The sequence below is a fragment of the Mustela putorius genome, unplaced genomic scaffold (assembly GCF_011764305.1).
Source record: "Mustela putorius furo isolate JIRA1106 unplaced genomic scaffold, ASM1176430v1.1 tig00003853_pilon_pilon_pilon, whole genome shotgun sequence".
Taxonomy (NCBI): Eukaryota; Metazoa; Chordata; class Mammalia; order Carnivora; family Mustelidae; genus Mustela; species Mustela putorius.
The window spans coordinates 32459378-32481435 of NW_025422005.1; the positions used below are offsets into that span (position 1 = coordinate 32459378).

At 37.7% G+C, this 22058-nt stretch overlaps 1 protein-coding gene across 3 annotated transcripts in view; it reads right to left on the reverse strand.

Annotated features, from left to right (window-relative positions):
* FOXJ3 (forkhead box J3) overlaps positions 1 to 22058 on the reverse strand; it is a 154898-nt gene that overhangs the window by 121066 nt on the left and 11774 nt on the right. For all 3 annotated transcript variants that reach the window (XM_045064328.1, XM_045064325.1, XM_045064326.1), the window contains exon 2: positions 10215 to 10275. In XM_045064328.1, coding sequence (XP_044920263.1) covers positions 10215 to 10258 — 44 coding nt within the window. In that variant the 5' untranslated portion in view covers positions 10259 to 10275. The remainder of the gene's footprint in view (positions 1 to 10214; positions 10276 to 22058) is intronic.

The window sequence follows — 22058 nt, forward strand, 5'->3', positions numbered from 1 at the left end:
AAGTGGATGCAAAGAGGGTATCTTAAGAAGGACTTGTATCTCAAGTCCTTTGTATTCCCAAAACTTAATTAATAAAAAACCCCCAATTTTTTTAAATGGGCAAAAGATCTGAACAGATACCTCAATAAGAAAATATATGATGCTAAAGAAGCACATGAAAAGATGCTCAAGATCATTAGTGATTTTAAAAAATCACAAATTAAAATTATACGGACGTATCACTACATACCTACCAGAACTAACTGTACCCAGCATTGCCAAAAATATGGAGCAACCAGAACTCTCACATACTGCTAATGGGAACGTAAAATGGTACACCACTTTCAAAAACATTTTGACACTTTTTTTAAAAGTTAAACATAAACCTACCATACGATCCAATCATTTCATTCCCGACTATTGACCCAAAATAAATCATATGTCCACACAAAGACATACATACAAATGTTCATTGCATTTTTACTCGTAAGAGCTAAAACCAAACCAATCCAAAAATGCACCAGCAGGTAAATATTGTTGCACATATATCGAATGGAACAAAAAAGTATTAACTATTGATGCATCAGTGACTCTCAAGGTAATTATGCTAAATGAAAGAAACTGGACAAAGAATACATACTGTACAGTTCCAGTTCTATACAGCTTGAGAAAATGCAAACATACATTCAGAGGCAGAAAAGCAGATCAGTTGATTCCTTGCAGAAAGTAACAAGAGGGAAGAATCACACAGCAACACCAGGAAACTTTTGAGAATGATGGATATATTGTGGTAGTAATTTCATTGAGGTGGGGGGAACTCACCACATCAAACCATGTCAATTACATCTCAATAAAGTTTTTTTTAAGCTGTTTTAAATATGGGGGGGTAATTTGGAGTAGTTAGGGTTTCTCAGCTAAGACATAAAAAGAAAAAAGAAATTGGAACCAAAAATTTCTAAACTTTTTTGCTCTAACAAAAAAACTGGGGGCACCTGGGTAGCTCAGTCATTAAGTGTCTGCCTTTGGCTCCAGTCAGACCCCCAATTCGGATACAGCCCCCGCATCTGGCTCCCTCTCCACTCCCCCTGCTTGTGTTCCCTCTTTCACTGTGTATCTCGCTGTCATATAAATAAATAAAATCTTAAAAAAAAAAGATTTTATTTATTTGACAGAGAGAAAGAGATCACAAGTAGGCAGAGAGGTAGTCAATAAGCACATGAAAAGAAGTACATCACTAGTCAACAGGGAAAGACAAATTAAAATCACAGTGATACCCATTAAAACGTTCAAATCAATCTGAAAACCAGCAATATCTTCCTTTATGAATTTAAACTCCATAGATTTGTCTTGATATTAATAACAAAAATAACTACATTTGTGCTATAAGGAAAAGCATGAATGATTATCCCCATTTTATACGGCTTCCAATCCAGTGTTCCTCTGATTGCATTGCATGGGCTTCTTGGGATTTTATTTTTTAAATCATCTATAGGCCTACTTGTAATAAAGAAGCATTATCTTTTTCTCAGGCTCTACTAATTTGAAGTCTCATTGTCCCATAACCTCCAATTCTACTTTTATACATAGCTAATATATCACCTTCTAAGTTCCAAATATACGTAGGGAGATGGTAGAAAAGAGTGTTAACTGCAAAGAAAGCTGTTCCTATCCTTAAAAATCTCCATTCAGCACAACCTTCAACAGGGACCTGTCCATAAGCATCTACCCTGTAGGCTCTCAAGTAAGCATCAGTAGTATGGGGCAAAATAATCTTTCTGTTGTCCTTTTCTTTTGTTGTTTCTATGAGAATCTTGAATGCTAGTAAGGACATAATGGGTATGTATTATGTATCTGTCAAACTAAAAATGACTGAAACAAGAGTCCAATTCCAAATCCACAATTCCAAAAGGAAGGTGAGAATCAAGTCTCCTATGCACTACCCATATGACTACAAGGAAAGGGTCTGAATCCTAAAAAAAATAAATCCTCTCTTCAAATCCTAATTCTTCTCACCAACACTGGGTACATGCTGCTTTTTATCAGAACTTCTGAATAGTTCACCATGCCCTTTCTCAGAGTTGTCTCCATTCCCAGGGCCTTGAAAGTTTTATCTCTACCAGCAATACAAGTACTACAACAAATTAAAGGATGAGAACCAGTGCTGACACCTGACCTAAGTTGTTCACATTGATTTTCTTCATTAGGAATTCAGAATTAGGACTGACATGGTTTGGGCTGGTCTCCTGAATGAAGAAGCTACGAACCCGAGAGGTACAGGATGGCCATGTGTCAGAAAGGTAAGAAAGGTGGTTTGTAGAAATGAAGAAATAAATTATAATCAGAGAAAATCAAGAGGAGTATACTGTCTAGGTTCCTAAGAACCTATGTTCTATCCCCTCAAGAGATCCAGCCATCTCTCAGTTCTGTGAAATACCCCAGTATTCTCCACAAATAAATTCCTTTTCTGTTTTGATACATCCAGTGCTGGTTTCCTTTACTTGCAGCCAAGTAAAGCTTGACTAAAATAAGTTTACTAAATCAAATCGTAACACTTTTTTATTTTTCAGTATTATTTTATACCTTATACACTGCTGACAGGCACAGATTTTATATTTAACTCCTCTTTTACTTTGCCAATACACCCGGTGATGCTTTCTATTCCCTATTACCTCATATTATTTCCCCCACATAAATGAATTCATGGCAACTCAAATTTCTCTACCATCTCCCCATAAAAAAAGCTGCTTCCTTGCATAGTTAAGATTTTTTCCAATTTTAGAGAACATATTTCAGAAGTAATCACTAGTTTTCTATCCCCTTTTTCCTGTTTCCAGCATTATTTCCCTTTTCTAATTATTTTCTATAGTATCCTCAATTAAGTGGAATATTTTTGACATCCCTCATTTTAAGAAAACACCTCAGGTTATGATGACTACTGACAGTCAAGAAAAACTTCGTGATTAAGAGCATGGGCACTGGAGCAAGGCCTACATATAAACTCCAGCTCTGTCCCTTTATTCACTGTATGTCCTTCAGCTAAGCTTAACTTTTGTACCTATTTCCTCATTTAAGAAATGAAGATAACAATAGTACCAAAGTTATGGAGCTACTGAAGGGATTTAATTAATATACTTTAAAATGTTTAAATAATGCCTGGTCTAGTAGTGAGAACACCATAAATGGTAGATATCAAAGTCAGTATTCAGTCACAAAAGTGATTTTTAATAACATGTCCTTAAGTCAGTGACTAGTCAACATTACTCTTCAATACCTAATATTCTGAAATGGAAGTGCTAGGGCATTTGGTCATCCAAAATCAAAAATTAAATTACATTTAGGGTGCTCTAAGCCAGCACTGCCCAGTACTTTCTGCAACAATGGAAATGTATTCGTGTTATACAGTATGATTGCCATTAGCCATGTGTGGCTACTGAGCACTTAAATTGTGGCTAGTGTGACTAAGAAACTGATCTTTTGTTTTTATTTTTAATTAAGTTACATGAGGCTAATGGCAAATGTATCAGACAATAAAGTTTTACAAGATAAGTCAGAAAAGTTCAAAATATGTTCAGAAAAGTTTCTATAATTGTCAAAATTAAGAGGGTCTCTCATTACTCTTTATTTAATCAGAATATGCCACACCTAGAAATGCAAATTAATAGATTCTATCAATTCCCTCCAAAAGCTTGATAAACATGGTAACAATGATGAACTATGCCATGACAATGCAAAAGCTATTTTGCCACTGTGTGGGAGAAACCTAATAGCATAAAACTATGAATATAATAAACATGTAATATTCAACATCAGCAACATCCTTGGCCTGAAGGCCAGCTGCAAACCTGAACACTACTGGTAGATAATCCAGAATCTAAGAATTCAGAGGAAAGGGAAATAGAAGTGAGAAAACAAATCCCCATGCTCTTGAGCTGAGAGCAAAGGACAAAAATCTGTCCTCTTTTATTTCCTTTTGCTTTCTACCATTGAAAAAGAGAAAAGAGGAAAAAAAATATGTCAGGTGACTTGTGTAAATATTTAATCCCATGAATCCTAACAGACCAATGAGGTAAGCATTAACAATCCTATTGCTGCAAAATTGGAAAAAGTGAGTAACTTTCTAAGATCATATGGGTATGATCTTAGAGATTTAAACCTGTATCTACCTAATTTTAAGATTACATACCAGAGCTGCCTTTACAATACCAAGGCTGTTACTCAAAACAAGGCAGCAAGAGGTCTTAAAATAAATCCACCCTTCTCTGGTCATTCTAAATAGTGGGGTCATCAATATCAAGAAAGGAGAAATGAGGAAACAGATGGACAGGAATTTCATCTGGGACACTAACACATGAGCTTCTCTGGTGCTAAAACATCCCTATGTGTTTCCTAGTATACCCTAAACAGACAGACTAGATCAATAATAAAAGGTATCTTTAAGGGAGAAGCATAACAGGGTCACCAATGTGGCTCGTTCAGTTAAAACGCCAACTTGATTTTGGCTCGGTTATGGTATCAGGGTAGTGGGACAGAGCCCCATGTTGGGCTCAGTGCTCAGTGGCGAATCTGCTTGAGGTTTCCCTCTCCCTCTACCCCTCCCCCAGGTCACAGGCATGGTGGGGGAGGGGGGAGTGGTGTAGGCACACTCTAAAATAAATAAATTTACTAATTTTTAAAGGGAGAAGCATAACAAAAAGGAAAAAGCAAGTGCAAAATGGGGTAAAAATAGAAAAACAACAACAAAAGGAAGAAATATCAGGTAGAAGGTAGTATGTGTCACCAGAAACTACCTATAGTGCTACTGATAACCTCCAGTATCCCAGGATTTATATACATGTGAACTGTAAAATCAATCCTCTTAAAAATATCAGGCAATGTAGAAATGCAGAAAAGGCCTCATCTGAACAAATCTAAAGAAACATCAGATTTTACTTTGCTTTAATTAAACCAAATCGTAACAACAGTCTATTGCTACAACATGTGAAAAAAGTAGGTTATATACACATGTATGTTTACTTGTCAGTAGAGAACAAATGTTCAAAGAAAGTTTCTACTTTTTTTGGTAAGCTTTTGCTCTTTCTGAATCTGTACATGGAAATAAACAAAATAGAGGTAGGTCTCGGGATTAAAATCCATCTTACACAATCTCAGGAACCAAGCAGATTCTGCTAAATTTTTAAGATTTTCTTGTATGCTAGAAACCGTATCACTCATTTACCTGAATTCTCATTATTATTCAAACAGAGGAACTGAAAAAAATTAAAGGATTCACTATTCACTATCTAGATTCTCACCATCCAAACTCAGGATATGAATGCAATAGATTCAGATTGCAAGGAATATCCATGAATCTTGTAACAATTTTTAATATAAATTCACATGATTTACCAAATTGGGATTGTTTTTTCTTATAACAACATGTTAGTATTCTACTAAAACCACATAAACACTGGATGCAAAACAGATCTTAAAAAACATCTTTTTATACCCTACTTAGTAGGTTGTTGGAACAAGTTACTAAGTCATTCATTGCCTCTCAACTCCAAACCCCCACTCCTACTTTCCCAATCTGCCTTAATGATGCTTAAAACTGGGACTCTGCAAACCACATCTGTGCTTTGCCAGGTGGTTTCCTCTAAGACTCTGCCAAGAGGAAACATTTAAAGATGGACTGAAATCCTGAAGAAGGAAAAAGATACTGGTGCCTTCCTGTCTAGTCTTTGGGTGTCATAAGAGCATTACCCCAGCAAAAATTTCTCTCTCTGTCCCCACAACAGGAGATCCTCCTATAGTAGTAAGTGAATCCAGTTTATAGTTTTTTAGACTTGTAGAACTATCTTCATCTACCCCAGGGAAAGACACAAAGACCAGTCAATACCCATTCCTCATGGGTATGAGACTCATGGGTATGAGTCTCAAACCCATGGGACCCCTCTTTTGAGTTCAGACACCAGCACTAGCCATGTAGTGCCTTCTCCTCAAAGTCTGAGTTTTGGTTCTATATGACCCTTCCTCCTAAGTCTCTAGGTTTTCCCTTTGGTCTCTAAGCCCTTGGGGCTGGTTGATGCTTCTTGAAGTGTCTCCCTCCATGATATTTAAGTTTTATTTTTCTCCCTTCTGCTACCTCCTTAACGACTTAGTACGTAATTAATGATTCTGTTAAAATATCTCTGTTCAAACAAGTGGTGTGATTTCTGTCCCCTGACAGGGTCCTGATTAAAAAATTAAAAGTCTCATTATATAGAATATAGTATTGTTACAGTAAGTTCTGTTAAAATTCAATGCCACATATACCAACAAGCACAGGAAAAAAAAGTGTCAATTAAAAGTAACTTGTTTAAAAGAGTATATCTATCACTACAAAATCTTTTGCAATCCTTCTTTTAAAAAATATGGAGTGCCTTTTTCTAACTCACACATAATATCTACTGGCATAGAATTACATGATATAAAGACATTTATACTAACAAGCAAAGAAAAACAAAATTTCAATTAAAAGCAACTTGTTTAGGGGCACCTGGGTGGCTCAGTGGGTTAAGCCGCTGCCATCGGCTCAGGTCATGATCTCAGGGTCCTGGGATCGAGTCCCGCATCGGGCTCTCTGCTCAGCGGGGAGCCTGCTTCCCCCCCCCTCTGCCTGCCTCTCTGCCTACTTGTGATCTCTCTCTGTCAAATTAAAAAAATAAATAAATAAAAGCAACTTGTTTAAAGAGTATATCTTACTATCACTACAAAATCTTTTACAATCTTTTTTTTTTCTTAAGATTTTTTATTTATTTATTTGACAGAGATCACAAGTAGGCAGAGAGGCAGGCAGAGAGAGAGAGAGGAGGAAGCAGGCCCCCCGCCAAGCAGAGAACCCGACGCGGGGCTCGATCCCAGGACCCTGGGATCATGACCTGAGCTGAAGGCAGAGGCTTTAACACACTGAGCCACCCAGGCACCCCTGCAATCATTCTTTTAAAGAAAATATGGGGTGACTTTTTCTTAAGATTTTATTTATTTATTTGACAGAGAAAGATCACAAGTAGGCAGAGGGGTGGGGGAGCAGGCTCCCCACTGAGCAGACAGCCTGATGTGGGGCTCAATCCCAGGACCCTAAGACCATGACCTGAGCCAAAGGCAGAGGCTTAACCCACTGAGGCACCCAGGCACCCCTGGGGTGCCTTTTTCTAATTCTACATAGTATCTACTGGTATAGAATTACATGATATAAAGACATTAACGACAGCTCTCTGTCTTACTAATACATAAAATACAACAAGTGCAATTTTAAAAATAATTCTAACATATTCAGATTAAATATCTAGTATCATCTACAAAAAAACAATACTTGTTTATTAGCCTAAATATTTAAGGGTGGAAGGGGACTTAATCCGATTTACTAACTCTCTTTCCTACCCAAAAAATTTTTAAATGTCACATACTTCCATTTTACCCCCCACCTTCATTTACTCAAAAATGTTCACTCCCTCTTACCTATGCCTACAAATCCCTACCTGCCTACCCATTTCTCATTCCCAGCCACAAATTCAGTTCCCCACCAGTTCATATACTTCATATTTTCAATCTAGCCATTTTGCGGACATACAGATATTGTAACACAAGATATAAAGGCAGTACATACAACAGAGGTATGGCAAACAAGCATTTGTCAGTGGGCTTAAGAGTTCTAGCTCTATTCCTATTTGGACAGTGTTGTTGGGGAGGCCATTTCTGGTTTGGGGAAGACTATGGGAAAGTAGACTAAAATTTATTGTGGTTTCAAGTAATCCAGGTTTCTCCCCCACCACCACCATCAAAAAAATAGCCATTCTTTTCTCCTCTTCCTTATATCAAACTCAATGCTTGCTTCTAGTTAACAAAAAAAAAAAAAAAAAAAAGGCAGTGACAAACAATGGTTTTCTACCCACACATTTAAGAACAGTAACTCTATGCTTTATAAAGATGGACCATACAGAATATTACAGAACTAAAAGATGTATGTAAGAATACTAAATAACCTAACTCAGACACCACAGAGTACTAGTTAAATGCTAACTGTATAGCTTTATGCACAAAAAATTTTGATTCTAGAATAATATGCACAAGAATTATAAGTTACAAATTATCAAAGAAGTTATGGTTATCTCTTTTCTTTCATCATCCCTTCCAATTCTGTAACTTCTACCAAGCACAAAAGCTAGATATACATTATTCCTAACCCCATGTCACGTATAAGCTTAAATCTAAACATACTCAAAGAAGTTTAAAATCTCAATGACTTTAGTATAGCATTATTTCAGCATATCCCACAACTAAAAAATCTTTAAGGAAGTCTAATCAGTAGATGAAAGTCTGCAAAATGTCCCAATGTAACCATATCCAAAGATTTAAATATTTAAAAAAAAAAAAAAGGGTGGGGTAAAATGACTCTTCCCATCATACTGAGCAGTAATCACTATTAAGTCAATTAGCTCCACAGCAGGTTTAGAATTAAAAAAATAATGGTAGTCATTTTTTTTTTTTAAATAGGTTCTTTTCAGGGGCACCTGGGTGGCTCAGTGGGTTAAGCTGCTGCCTTCGGCTCGGGTCATGATCTCGGGGTCCTGGGATCGAGTCCCGCATCGGGCTCTCTGCTCAGTGGGGAGCCTGCTTCCCTCTGTCTCTCTCTGCCTGCCTCTCCATCTACTTGTGATTTCTCTCTGTCAAATAAATAAATAAATAAAATCTTAAAAAAAATAAAAAATAAAAAAATAAATAGGTTCTTTTCAGAGCTATATAGCTGTCCCTTGTTTGGAGTTAGGGACAGAGGATACATGGAGTCTAGCAAAGTAGAAAAGCCATCTCTCCATCTATTTCCCTAATAAGCTGGAGACACATTCTCAGGGAAAGAAGTGCCATAATGACACAAAGTAAAAGCTTTTCTACTGAGGACAAAAGATAACCAGCCTCTGCCTGCTAAAAGTATTTAAAAATGCATATTCATTTTTCTTCTCTGGCATTCTAGACAACCAGAATTGCTTTCAAGCATTACGATTCCTTGACTTCACATTCATGGCTCTAACAACTTTCTATCCCTCCTCGATCTTCTGCCCTCTAAAACTGGGTAATCCCAACTCTCTCTTCATCACTTACTCTGTTCTAGCCATATTGACTTTCTCATTGTTCCTCCAATACATAAGGCAAGTCTCCTGCCTTATCGTTTCCTGGATTCCTTCTGCCTGGAATGTTCATAGTCCACAAACCCAAAATGGAAGAGTCCATTACTCTTTCAGGTTTTCAAATGTCACCATTTCAGTAAAGATTTCCTTGGCTAAAATAACATAAACCCCTGTGTTTCCCATTCCTCTTCTCTATTTTATTCTTCACCTTAGCCTCATCACTGTCACTAACATACTTCTTGTGCTCCCTTTGGCACCATATAGACTAACAGATATTTCTTGTTTAATTGTCCCTTCACCAGAATGCAGCTCCATGATTATAGGATTTTTATCTGTTATGTTCACTGCTACAGTCCTGGCATTTAGAATAGTGCCTAACAACACATTAGGTGCTCAACATGCACCTAGCTGCAGCAGTTACATGTAATCAGTAGATACTGCCATCAACACTTCATGTTCTAGTCTGAAAGATTTCAATTAACAGATTAAATTTAAGTTATTTTCTCAAACCATGCCCTGGAAACTGCAACAATCCCTCACGGGCAATTGTGAGGATAGAACATGAAAGCCTAATAAGCAAGCAGAAAAGTCCTGTGTTTATCTGTTTTAGTCACAGGATTTCATGTAAGATTTAATTTGTAGAGAAGATTTAGCAACTTCAAAAAAATCTAAGACTACTGGGCTGTATACAATTTAGTTCCTACTTTTTAAGCTTTACTTATTTACTGTAAATGAGGATAATCTAGGTATCATGTTTATATCATCATTTAGAAAGAGATAAAAACTAGCACCAAGTCTTATTTAATCTGCTACAAAAGCAGTAAAATTTACTGTGTATTTTCTAATTAAAACAAGTAGAGAGCAGAAAATTTTTAGAAAGAAATGAAGTACAAAAATTTTATTATTCCATATACAAGAACTAAGTGGAAATTAAAATCCAAATCCCATTACCACAAATTTCTCTCTGCAGGCAAAAATATCTCCCAATCCATCAAATCGCACCACCCAACAAAACAAACAGTATTTTATTATGAACCTCACCTTGAATAACTTTTAAAACGTTACACGTCCCAATAAAGAAAAAATAGCACTCACCTTAACGAAGTTACAGATGGACAAGCCTGTCCATACAAACCCATCTGGCCACAAAGAAAATCTGAAAAGTAAAGAAGAGTTAGTTATCAGAAGCTCGAAAGTAAGCTAAACTATAAATAAGATTCATTTCTAATTAAAACACTCTGAAAAGAAATAGAAGGCTAAAAGATTCACCATAATCTGAATCAAAAATGATATCAAACAGTAAGAGGAATTATACTGAAGACAGACATAACAGGAGGCATAGGAGAAATAGGTAACACTATAACTGTAATACCCAAAAGTGCTGAAAACTCATAAAATTTAACAAATTGTTATGCTTGTTATACAGAGAGTGTGTCCCAACTATTTAGCAGAATCCTACTGATCCGGGAGAAGTGCCTAAAGGAGACAAAAGAGTTAGTATGCAGGTTCCCATTCCCACATAATTGTCCCCTACCTCACCTACTCTTCAATCAAAACAGTGCTACCTTTATTGATTTTATATACCAGAATTCACTAAGACTTCATGTGAAGAACAGTTCCATTGTTTAAAAGAAAGTTAAAAATAGCATTCAAACAGAAGGAATTTTGAATAAAAAGCTATAGCTTCAAATTCAACTATGACACTACGAGACCTTGAAGAATTTATGTAACCTCACTGAACCTCAAATTCTTCATCTGTAACTTGGCAATAAATACTGCCTATATAATTTTATTTACTCATTAGGGACAAATTGCAGGTTTGTTACTAGAATTAAATAAATCAATGAACAAGTGTAAAATGGTCTATTAAGCACTAATACCTGGCACAAGGATGATCCACAACTGTCTACACGTAACATGAATGAGAGAAGTTGGAATGGGCATAAGCACATATATATGCATATACTGTGCAAATGATGGAGACTGTACAACTAAAAAAAACATGTTCATACTGAAGGGGATGGATCGGCTACTAGTCCTGTTCCAGCTAACTGCTGCTAAGCAGGATTACAAACCCAATATTCTAAGAATCAATTTTTCAGAAGAAGCAAGATACACAAAATTTTATTTGAAATCTCCTGATTTTTCTTTTCTAAATACTATGTGGACCAAACAAAACATCAGATTCTGTCCTAAGTTTATAAACTTTAATCTAGAAGCTGAATGAATTCTCCTGCACGCACATGAGAGAGACAAGGCACTTCTACTTCTGCTAGAATGACAGAATAGATAGCTTAATCAACATGTCACTGTAAATTACAAACACTGGATAAAATCTTAGTCTTTATAAATTAATCAATAACCCTGAAGAAAAATAACATCTGATCAAGGCCAAAAACTAAATGTAACAGAGAAACTAATAAATAAGTATGCAGGGTACTGAAACCAGCTTTCATTCACCTTCAAGGCATTTTGCCAAACCCTATGAATTTCAGCTTGGGCTCAAAAGACCAATGGGGCTCAAGGTTCAAAAGGCAAAGTCCAGGTGTTACCCAAGAGATAGCAAGGAAAAATGTTTCTTAACCTTGGCCACTGAGTGCCAACAAGGGGATGGGACAATGATTGCAGTAAAACAGTATCCCCCCAATATTCATAACCATAAGCTGACTCTCACCTAGATTACGGTTTTAAAAGATTCATACTTAGAATTCTGTTTACGGTAGTCCTAGAATGGTAGTATTCCCCACCCATCCTTGAGAAAGCAAATCAAGTCCTCTGGGGAATCTGCCTTTGATCTAGGCCTAGAATTATTCTCACTATCTGGTACCAAAATAAGTAACTTCATGGGTGCCTGGGTGACTCAGTCAGTTGCCTTCAGCTCAGGTCAAAATCCCAGGGTCCTGGGACTGAGCCCCATAGTGGGCTCCCTGCTTGTGGGGAGCCTGCTTACTCCTCTCCTTCCTGCTTATGCTCTCTCACGTGAGTGCTTTCTAATAAAAATCTTAAAAAATAAACTTTAAAAATAAAAATAAGTAAATTAATTAACAATCAAAAATCACAAAACCCAGAAGGAAACAAGGCACTCAGAGAAAGATACAGCTGAAACATCAGTTTGCAGAATCAAAACCTCAAAAAGATTTCCAGATATGGTGATTACTTAATTACTAGACACTTTACTGCTTTACTTTATGGGTGATTTAACTACTCCTATTTCAATTACCTGTATGAATCTCAAATTTGTGTCTCTAACAGGAATCAATCTCCAAACATAAATATCTAACATTCCATCTTGGAAAACCCAAATCTATCATTCCAAAACAAAATTCATCATCTTCTTTAATGTATTTACTATCATAAAATGACACAGTCCTCTTATCTAAGAATGGTCTTCTAGCCTAACTCCTTCCTTTGCCCTTGTTAAAATAGAACACTTCTTTCCAATCCTTGATTTCTATGAGGAATGACTTCTCTAAACACTCCTAGGCTCTTAGGCCACTCCTCATCAAAGAGGTAAGTAACTTGGTTACTGGGTAGAGCTAACTCAGGACCTACATCAGGAGTCTACAGGCACTGATCTGGATGCACCTGCTCTGCTGACCCTGACAATCTACATATCAGGAGGGCTGGCCCACGGTCTAGAGTGGAACGGTGGGGATAAGAGAATGTGGAGAGTGAGTTAGCCCATTTGACTTTTAAATCTAAATCACAATCTATATTCTACAATATCAGCTTCAGCAAAAACAAAGAGAACTCCTCCAAAAGCTACCATATTATCCAGCAACTCAATCCTACACACACATGTGTCTGTGTATACATGTGTGTGTATGTGCATACCCAGGAGAATTTAAAACCTATGGTCACAAAAACTTGCACATAAATGTTCATAGCAGTAGGATTTATAAATGGCCAAAAAGTTGAATAAAATCGAATGTTAAACTTATGAATGGAGGGCCTTCTGGGTGGCTCAGTGGGTTAAAGCCTCTCTGCCTTCAGCTCAGGTCATGACCCTGGGGTCCTGAGATGAAGCCCTGAATCGGGCTCTCTGCTCAGTGAGGAGCCTGCTTCCCCCTCCCCCTCTGCCTGCTTCTCTGCCTACTTGTAATCTCTGTCAAATAAATAAATAAAATCTTAAAAAAAAAAACCTTATGAATGAATACACAAAATGTGGCATATATACACACTATCCATAATATACAATATTATTATTCAGCCATAAAAAGGAATGAAGTCCTGTTACATGCTACACCATAGCTGAACCTTGAAAGCCTCATGCTAAGTGAAAGATGTCAGACACAGACAGATATTTGGAAAATTGATTAGTAGTAACCAAAAGATGGGGGGACAGGGAGTGATTTCTATGAGTTTTTTTCTGGAATGATTAAAGTGTTCTGGCACTAGATAGCAGTGACAGTTGTACAAAAACACTAAGGGGCACCTGGGTGGCTCAGTGAACTGAGCATCTGACTCTTGGTTTCAGCTCAGTCATGATCTCCGTGTTGTGGGATCAAGCCCTACATTTGGCTCCACACTCAGCAGAGTGTGCTTGTCCCTCTCCCTCTGCTCTTCCCCCAACTTGTGCTCACTCTGTCTCACAAATAAACAAATAGTTTTTCTTTAAAGATTTTATTCACTTATCTCTTAGAGAAAATCAGTGAACAAGCACAAGCAGGGGGAATGGCAGACAGAGGGAGAAGCAGTCTCCCCGCCAAGCAAGGAACCTTATATGGGACTTGATCCCAGGACCCCAGGATTATGACCTGAGCCAAAGGCCCAACCAACTGAGCCACCCAGGCATCCCTAAATAAAAATCTTAAAAAAAACCTTCAGTATAAAACCAAATTACATGCCTTAAAATGATAAACTTTACAGTATGTGGATCTGTATCTCAATTAAAAAATAATTTTAAAAGTAGTAATATTTTTTCATCTGTTGGTTCTTGTTAAATTCTTCAGTTCAGAACTTAGGTAACGGAAAAGGATCTTATATTTTGAGTCCCCCAGACATCAAAACCCTTAGGACCCCCAACTATTTACCATTTACTACCAACTCTAGCTCCCAGTTATCTTTCTAATCTGCTTTAGCCTCAATGCCTTAGTTTCAGGTTTCTCCATTTTTAATCTTGACTACTGCTCCTAAATGGTGAACCCCAGGCTGGTTAACTGAAAGAACAAACATCTGCCAATCTTCTCCCTACACAACAAATACATGACCAGCAACATGGAAATCTCACAAAAGAAGGCTAAAGTTCACAGTTCAGTCGGGAAAGTCTCAGTGTCCTCTGAATTACAAACTCACACTTCTGAAGCCAACTATAGTTGAATAATTATATTAACTCATTCAATTATATCCATAATTTATACAGTTTGAGTTGGTGCAAAAAGCACCTTGTAGAATTTTCTCCAAATCCTTTAAAATCCAACATATAAGAAAGTTTGTGTAAAATGGCACAACCAGAATATGGGTACTAAAAACCAGTTACTCAATGATGAATATGCTCCAGTAGAAGCAACTGTCTTATACACCATCACCAACATAAGAATATGGAATTCCTTTTAGTAATACAAGCAGTCTTCAAGGGTATATTAAACTGAGTTACAGGGGCACCCGGCCGGCTTAGTCAGGTAAGTATGCGACTCTTGATCTCAGGGTTGTGAGTTCTAAGCCCCATGGGAGGCTCGAAAATTTTTAAAAAAATAAAAGTTATAAACTTATAAACTATTTACATTTAGGAAGCAAATGTTTAACAAACTAAAAGTATAATAATGTATTATTTGGGAGCAGGAGGTGAAATGGGACAAAGTATTTTGAAAAAGCTCCCAAGTAAGATTTTTTTTTTTTTTAAGATTTTACTTATTTATTTGACAGAGATCACAAGTAGGCAGAGAGGCAGGCAGAGAAGAAGGGAAGCAGCTCTCTGTTGAGCAGAGAGCCCAATGCAGGTCTTGATCCCAGGACCCTGGGATCATGACCTGAGCCAAAGGCAGAGGCTTTAACCCATTGAGCCACTCAGGCGCCCAGCTCCCAAGTAATTCTTATTTAATTCTTATTCTCCTCTCTCCAACCAACACAGGAATATGCTGCTTTATAGTTTACAAAGAACTTAGCAACATTCATGACCTTGAGTCAAGACCTAGACTGGAATCCCAATTATGAAATTAGGTATACTGTTAAACTTCTCTAAGGCTTAATTCCCTTCTTTCCACAAAAGAGAAGATCCATGCCTCAGTTTCAGGGACCACAGTTTGAATGAAAACATCTGCATAATATTAGAAAAAGAACTACAAGCTGGTTGAAAATAAAGGCTACAGGACTAGAGGACTAGAGTCAGAAACTATTCCTTTTTTTTTTTTTTTCTTTTTAAACTTCTGAACTTAGACCTGTCTTTCAAAAGACTTGAGAGTATAAAATTCACTCGTATCCATGAAGGAACAACCCCTTTGACTCATCTTACTTAACTGAGCACTATGACTTGTTACACCATTAGTCACAGGTAATTATTAAAGCAGTCAAAGAAATAACCTGTCTTAATCAGCCAGAACAGAAGAAATCTACCATAGGAAGGAGTAAGGGGAAAAGAATCCTGCTGAGTGAGCAGCAATCACCTACTCATCTTACCTCAACTAGCTATACCTAAAGGCAGTGGCACAGCTTGAGCTAAAAGGTGAGATCCGAGAGTCCTATGCTCTCAGAAAGCAATTAAAATCATGTGAGAATGATCAGTTCACCAAGGGAGAATTAATGGAAGATGAGAGGCCAAACTTAAACTTTGGAGGGCTCTAGTAGATAATTAAGAGAAGAGGAACTAGTTTAAAATAAAAAATAACTTAAGAAAATTGTACTGGAGATGGCTACAAATGATTTAATGCACAGAAAGGCAAAATGTCGATTAAAATAGAAACACAGTGAAAAAAGAATACTGTCTTTTATTAGAAGATCATTGACAGTACAGAGGGTGTGTTTTGTGTTCTAGTGAAAGCAAAAAAACAGACTGCAAAGGAATAAGAACCAGGGTAGGGAAATAGAGATTTAGCTACAAATTGTATAAAATGAAAATAAATAGGGCTTGACCAACTGAGCCACCCCAGTGCCCCATGAAAGGCATTTTTCATTATAGGTATTTTTCATTATAAATGTGGTGTCAGGCTGTATAGTGGTCAAGATCATTGTTTCCTGGCCTTTTCCCAGGACACTTCATGATCACTTGTACCACTCTAGAACTTCTGGGCCTTCTAGGGATCTCTAGTTCTCAGGATAGAACCCAAACATACACCAGGTGAAAGAAACATAGGCACCAGAGAGAAAAGTCTGTCTTCACGTTGGTGCTCGTGCAATTTTTAATAAATTATAGATGTTTTCTGTTAAAAAAAAAAAAAAGAAAGAAAGAAAGAAAGGGAAAAAAAGAAAAGAAAAAAAAGAAAAGAAATAGGAAATGCAATAAGGTCAAGCAGAGAGGAACATATTAAGAAATCAAAGAAGGTGAAGAATATGTTGGAATGTTCATCACACTGTATCCCATTACTCTGATTTCTTCTTCACAACTCTTGTCACCAACAATATGACTTCTGTTTTACTGTCTGGTTCTCCTCCACTGGAATACAGATAAATGTCTGTTTCATTCAGTTACACCCCCAAAATCTGACATACGGTTAGCTGTCATGTTTGTCAATATATGAGTAAACCAGGTTCCTTAAGAGCTGAAAAAGAGTACACTTTTTTTTTTTTTTTGGTCAGAAGAGTGAGCACAGGCAGACAGAGTGGCAGGCAGAGGCAGAAGGAGAAGCAGGCTTCCTGCTCAGCAAGGAGCCCGATGTGGGACCCGATCCCCGGATGCCGGAATCATGACCTGAGCCGAAGGCAGCTGCTTAACCAACTGAGCCACCCAGGCATCCCAAGAGTACACTTTAAATAAGAGCAAGATTTGATGGAAAACTCACCAAACCTCTTTTTTTTTTTTTTTTTAGATTATTGATTTATTTGACAGAGATCACAAGTAGGCAGAGAAACAGGCAAAGAGAGAGGAGGAAGCAGGGTCCCTGCCGAGCAGAGAGCATGATGCAGGGCTCGATCCCAGGACCCTGGGATCATGACCTGAGCCAAAGGCAGAGGCTTTAACCCACTGAGCCACCCAGGTGCCCCCTCACCAAACCTTTTAAATACAGTCTTTGCACCCATCAAATACTTCTCCCTACCTCAAGGCAAATAATTTAGGACCAATCTGTAGTTAGAAGAGCAAGTTAAGTATCCAGACTATATGAAGAATTCTTAAAACTCAATAATAAAAAGATAACCCAATTTAAAAGTGGGGAAAGATCTGGAGATACAGCTCATGGGTACAGCATTTGACTGCAAAAACTGGGCAAAGATAAAAGTTACTAAGATCTACGTATGTCCAATAAGCACATGAAAAGATTAGTCATCAGGGAAATGCAAATCAAAACCACAATGAGATACTACTTCATACCCACTAGGATAACTATAATTAAAAAAACAGACAATAACAACTCCTGCAAAGGTATGGAGAAACTGAAACTTATATATTGCTAGTGGAAATGTAACAGTGTAACCACTTCAGAAAGTTAAGCAGTTTACTAAAAAGTTAAACAGAGTTACCATATGACACAGCCATTCTACTCCAAGAGTCTATATAGAAGAAATGAAAACATTCATCCACACAAAAATCTATAAACAAATGTTCACAGCAACATTAAATAACGGAAAAAACGTAAGGAGCACCTGGGTGGCTCAGTGGGTTAAGCCTCTGCCTTCAGCTCAGGTCATGATCTCAGGGGTCCTGGGATCCAGCCACCGCATGGGGCTCTCTCTGCTCAGCAGGGAGCCTGCCCCTTCCTACCGCCCCTGACAGCCTCCCTGCCTACTTGTGATCTCTGTCAAATAAATAAATAAAATCTTAAAAAAAGAAAAAAGTGAAAACGATCCAAATGCCACTAGCTGATGAATAGATAAATAAGTTGTACTATATCCATACAGTGGAATAGTTAATAAAAAAGGGATAATATATGCTACAACATGACCCCTGAAAACATGCTAAGTGAAAGAACCCAGTCACAAGACTACACAATTCCATTTATATCAAATGTCCAAAACAGGCAAATTAAATTAGTAGTCAGACCACAGATTAATAGTTACATTAAATTAGATTAGTTTCTTAGAGTCTGAGGAGTGGGGAAGTAAAGGGGACTGACTGGGTATGGATGGGGTTTCTTTCAGAGAGAGAAAAATGTTCTAAAATTAGACTGCAGTAATGGTTACACAACCCTCTGAATACATTAAAAAACATTAAATTTCACACTTAAAATAGGTGAACTGTACAGCATATGAATTCTATCTCAATAAAGCTTTAAGAAAAAAAAAAGAGCAAGTTTAGAGCTCCATCACACAAATGTTCTTGTTAAGTTCCTGCTTCTTCCCTCAGTAGTGCCACAGGAGCCAGCCCCACCCCCAAACTGGACCAGGAAAGGGAGAGTAAAAGTAATGACTTCACCAGAAAGCAATGTTACTACAGCAGTATCTTCAAATCTATAACCCCCTGAACCATTAGTGGTTCAATAAAGTTTCTTTTCTGTTGAGTTCCACTATTTCCACCACCTATTAATTAAACATATTTAATAACGCTTGTGGGTCATTAAAAAAATTCTATATAAAATTCTACAGAAAAACATTCTACCAGTATCTACAAATCAACTACTTAGGTTATACCTCTCTCCTCCTAAAACAAAACCAAACCCAGGTTATTCTCTAATAACGGAAGATGAAAAATGCATGCCAAGCAATCAGCTTTAGCTTTTTAAGACTGTTTTAACACTGAAGAGTCTAAACTAACTGCCTCCTTCCCCTTCATAGTTTAGGTCGGGTGTCAATCGAACAGGTGGTAAATGTGGAGGGAGAGGAGCTTCTTGGCCAAACATCAGAGAACTATAGATTCTTCCAAACCCCAAACCTTACTTCCTGCAATTTATATAAACAGATCACAGGCCACCCTCTTCAAACCAAATCATAACCTAAGCAAGTAACACAAGATTCTACTTCTAGGTCTGTCATTAACTCACTGGATAATCCTGAAGCTTCAGTCTCCCTACTTTGCTCAATAACTTAACCACAATTTCTGGTACCAAAATCATATGATGTGGTCTAATAAAGAACTTTTTCCCAATTTATAGCTTAGTTTTTATGGAAAATCTGACAAAAATATGTGAAACTAAATCATATTATATGCTTGTCACTTCTACTGAATTTACATGAAATAAGAAAAATTCAAAAGACTGTTCACTACAAAAATGCTGAACTCTTCTATTTTAAACTTTTAAAGGTATTCACTAAACAGAGAGAATAAGCCTTCAGAGGGCTGAAGGGTTTTGAGGCTTTAAATTTAAACTCAGTTATATTTAGAAAGCCAAGATGCCACCTCTCTGGATCCTGTATCTTTATCTTGGTCATTTGATTCATGTGCTTTGCCTGGTGTAATTCAAAGCAAGAGATCCTACAATATCCCTGAAAAGTAAACTGAACACATCAGAATGTACTGATTACCAGAGGAATGTCATGCTGTATTGCAAAAGACGGGAGGCTACAGTATCCCACTGCTAGAGCTGCCCTGTTCCCAAAAATCCTGACTCAAGAGTCTAGGGTGAAACCTACCGAATCTGCTAAATAAAGTATCTCAGGTGACTCTGATACACAATTCAGGAACTACTGGTTTAGGACAAGGATAGCAGAAAGGTTTCATATCATTTACCAACTATGCTCAATAGGTAATAGCTACCTGAAGGGCTACACTGAGGAGATCACGTCTAAAAACAACCAGTAATTAGTAGTTTGCCATGGACAAAGTGATGGGGAAGTGGCCACATGCAAACCACGTTATCTGTCATCTGTGATTCAGACCACTAAATGGGCTTTTTTTTTAAGGAGGCTTCTGAGGTAAGAGGAAAAAAGACTTAGATCTGGATTATTTACTTTTAACTGGCAAAAGCTTTGGCTGATTCTGAGAAGGTTGAAGGCAGCAAGAATAGGCCCACTGACATACGTGCCAATACTCTCCATAAGTACTTATTAAACTTCTTTCTCTCTCAAATAAATAAAATCTTTAAAAAGAAAGACAGACAGACAGAAAGAAACAAAACAAAAGAGCACCTGGGTGGCCCAGTTGGTTAGGCATTCTCCTTCAGCTCAGATAATGATCCCAGGGTTCTGGGATAAGTCCCGGGCTCAAGTCGGCTTTTCCCTCTCCCTCTGCCCTCCCCCATGCTCACGCTCTCTCCCTCTCTCTCTCACTCTCTCTATTCGATAAAAAAAAATCTTTAAAAACAAACAGGGTGCCTGGGTGTTAAGCAACTGCCTTCAGCTCAGGTCATGATTCTGGAGTCCTGGACAGAGTCCCACACATCCAGTTCCCAGCTTCGAGGGGAGTCTGCTTCTCCCTCTGACCTTCTCCCCTCTCATGCTCTCCCTCCCTCCCTTTCTCTTCCTCTCTCTCTCAAATAAATAAATAAAATCTTAAAAACAAACAAAAACCTTCCCAGTATTACACAGAAAAAGACTTCTCTCAAAATGTCAATAAATTGTTTGAAAAATGAAAATTCTGCACAATTGTATAAATTTGGTTTTTAAAAAAAGGGGGGGGGGTGGTGCCTGGGTGGCTCAGTTGTTAAGTGTCTGCCATCTGCTCAGGTCACAGTCCCAGGGTCCTGGAATCGAGCCCCATATCAAGCCCTCTTCTCAGCAAGAAGCCTGCTTCTCCTTCTCCCTCTTCCCCTGCTGTGTTCTCTCCCCCTCTCTCTCTCTCTTTCAAAAAAAATAAATAAATCTTTAAAAGAAAAAAAAGGTTGTGCCTTGAGTTCCACATTAGGTAAAGGTGGGAGGTAGTGGGAAGACTGAGTACCAAGCAAAAACAGTATAATTTAGGTTGATTCAAGAGGGAATCAACTGGGGGTCTCATCAATACATGACTACAATAATGGGTTAAGATTCCCCTGGCAGCATTTTCGGGGGGGGGGGGGCACAATGGGGGAACAATCAAGGCATGACATGGGAAAGCAAAAAAATCTGCTTTGTATTATTTTGTATGCGTCTGTCTCTTAACATTGGACTACTGGCTCTTAGTGGGCCAGGTATGTCAAACTAACAGGGGGGGGGTGGCTCAGTACATTAAGCATCTGCCTTCTACTCAGGTCATGATCCCAGGGTCCTGGGATCAAGTGCTGCATCAGGCTCCCTGCTCAGCAAGGAGTCTGCTGTCCCTCAGCCTCTTCTCCTCCTCCCTGGCTCATTCTCTCTTTCTCTCTCCCTCTCTCTCAAATAAGTAAAAAAATTTTTAAAAAATTTTTTTTAATTTTAAAAATTAAATACTTAAAGAGGGTTGAGGCATATGTGGCAAACAGCTTAATAATGGTCAAATCTGTGATGGGTATATGGGGATTCATTATATGTTATCTGCTTTTACAAATAGCAGTGCACTTGCAGACTTTCCTGTTACTTGGTCAAGTCCAGCACCGTACAATTAATTCTTTTTCTTTTCTTTCTCTGATTTCAGGAAGCTTAAGAATGACTAGTATTTCTGAAGAAAACAGCCTAGACTCAATCAGATGAAAACCAGCATTCATTTGTTAGCTCTACTAATAAGAAATCTCTCTGAATCTATTCAAAGAACTTCTTGTAAATTAATATGAGAACTAAATATGAGCCAAGAGAGTGACTCAGCTGCTAAAAAGAAACAAAATACAATCTTAAACTTCACTAGAAGCATAGTACCCAGATCAAGGAGGGTAACAGCCCCATGCACTCTTTACTAGTTAGTTCACAACTGGAGTATTGAGCTCTGTTTCCAGCATCACATTTTAAAAACACTTACAAGCTAGAATGCTTGCAGGGAGAGATATCAGACTAGTGACAAGTTTAGAAGCCAAATGTCAAGTGCAGAAT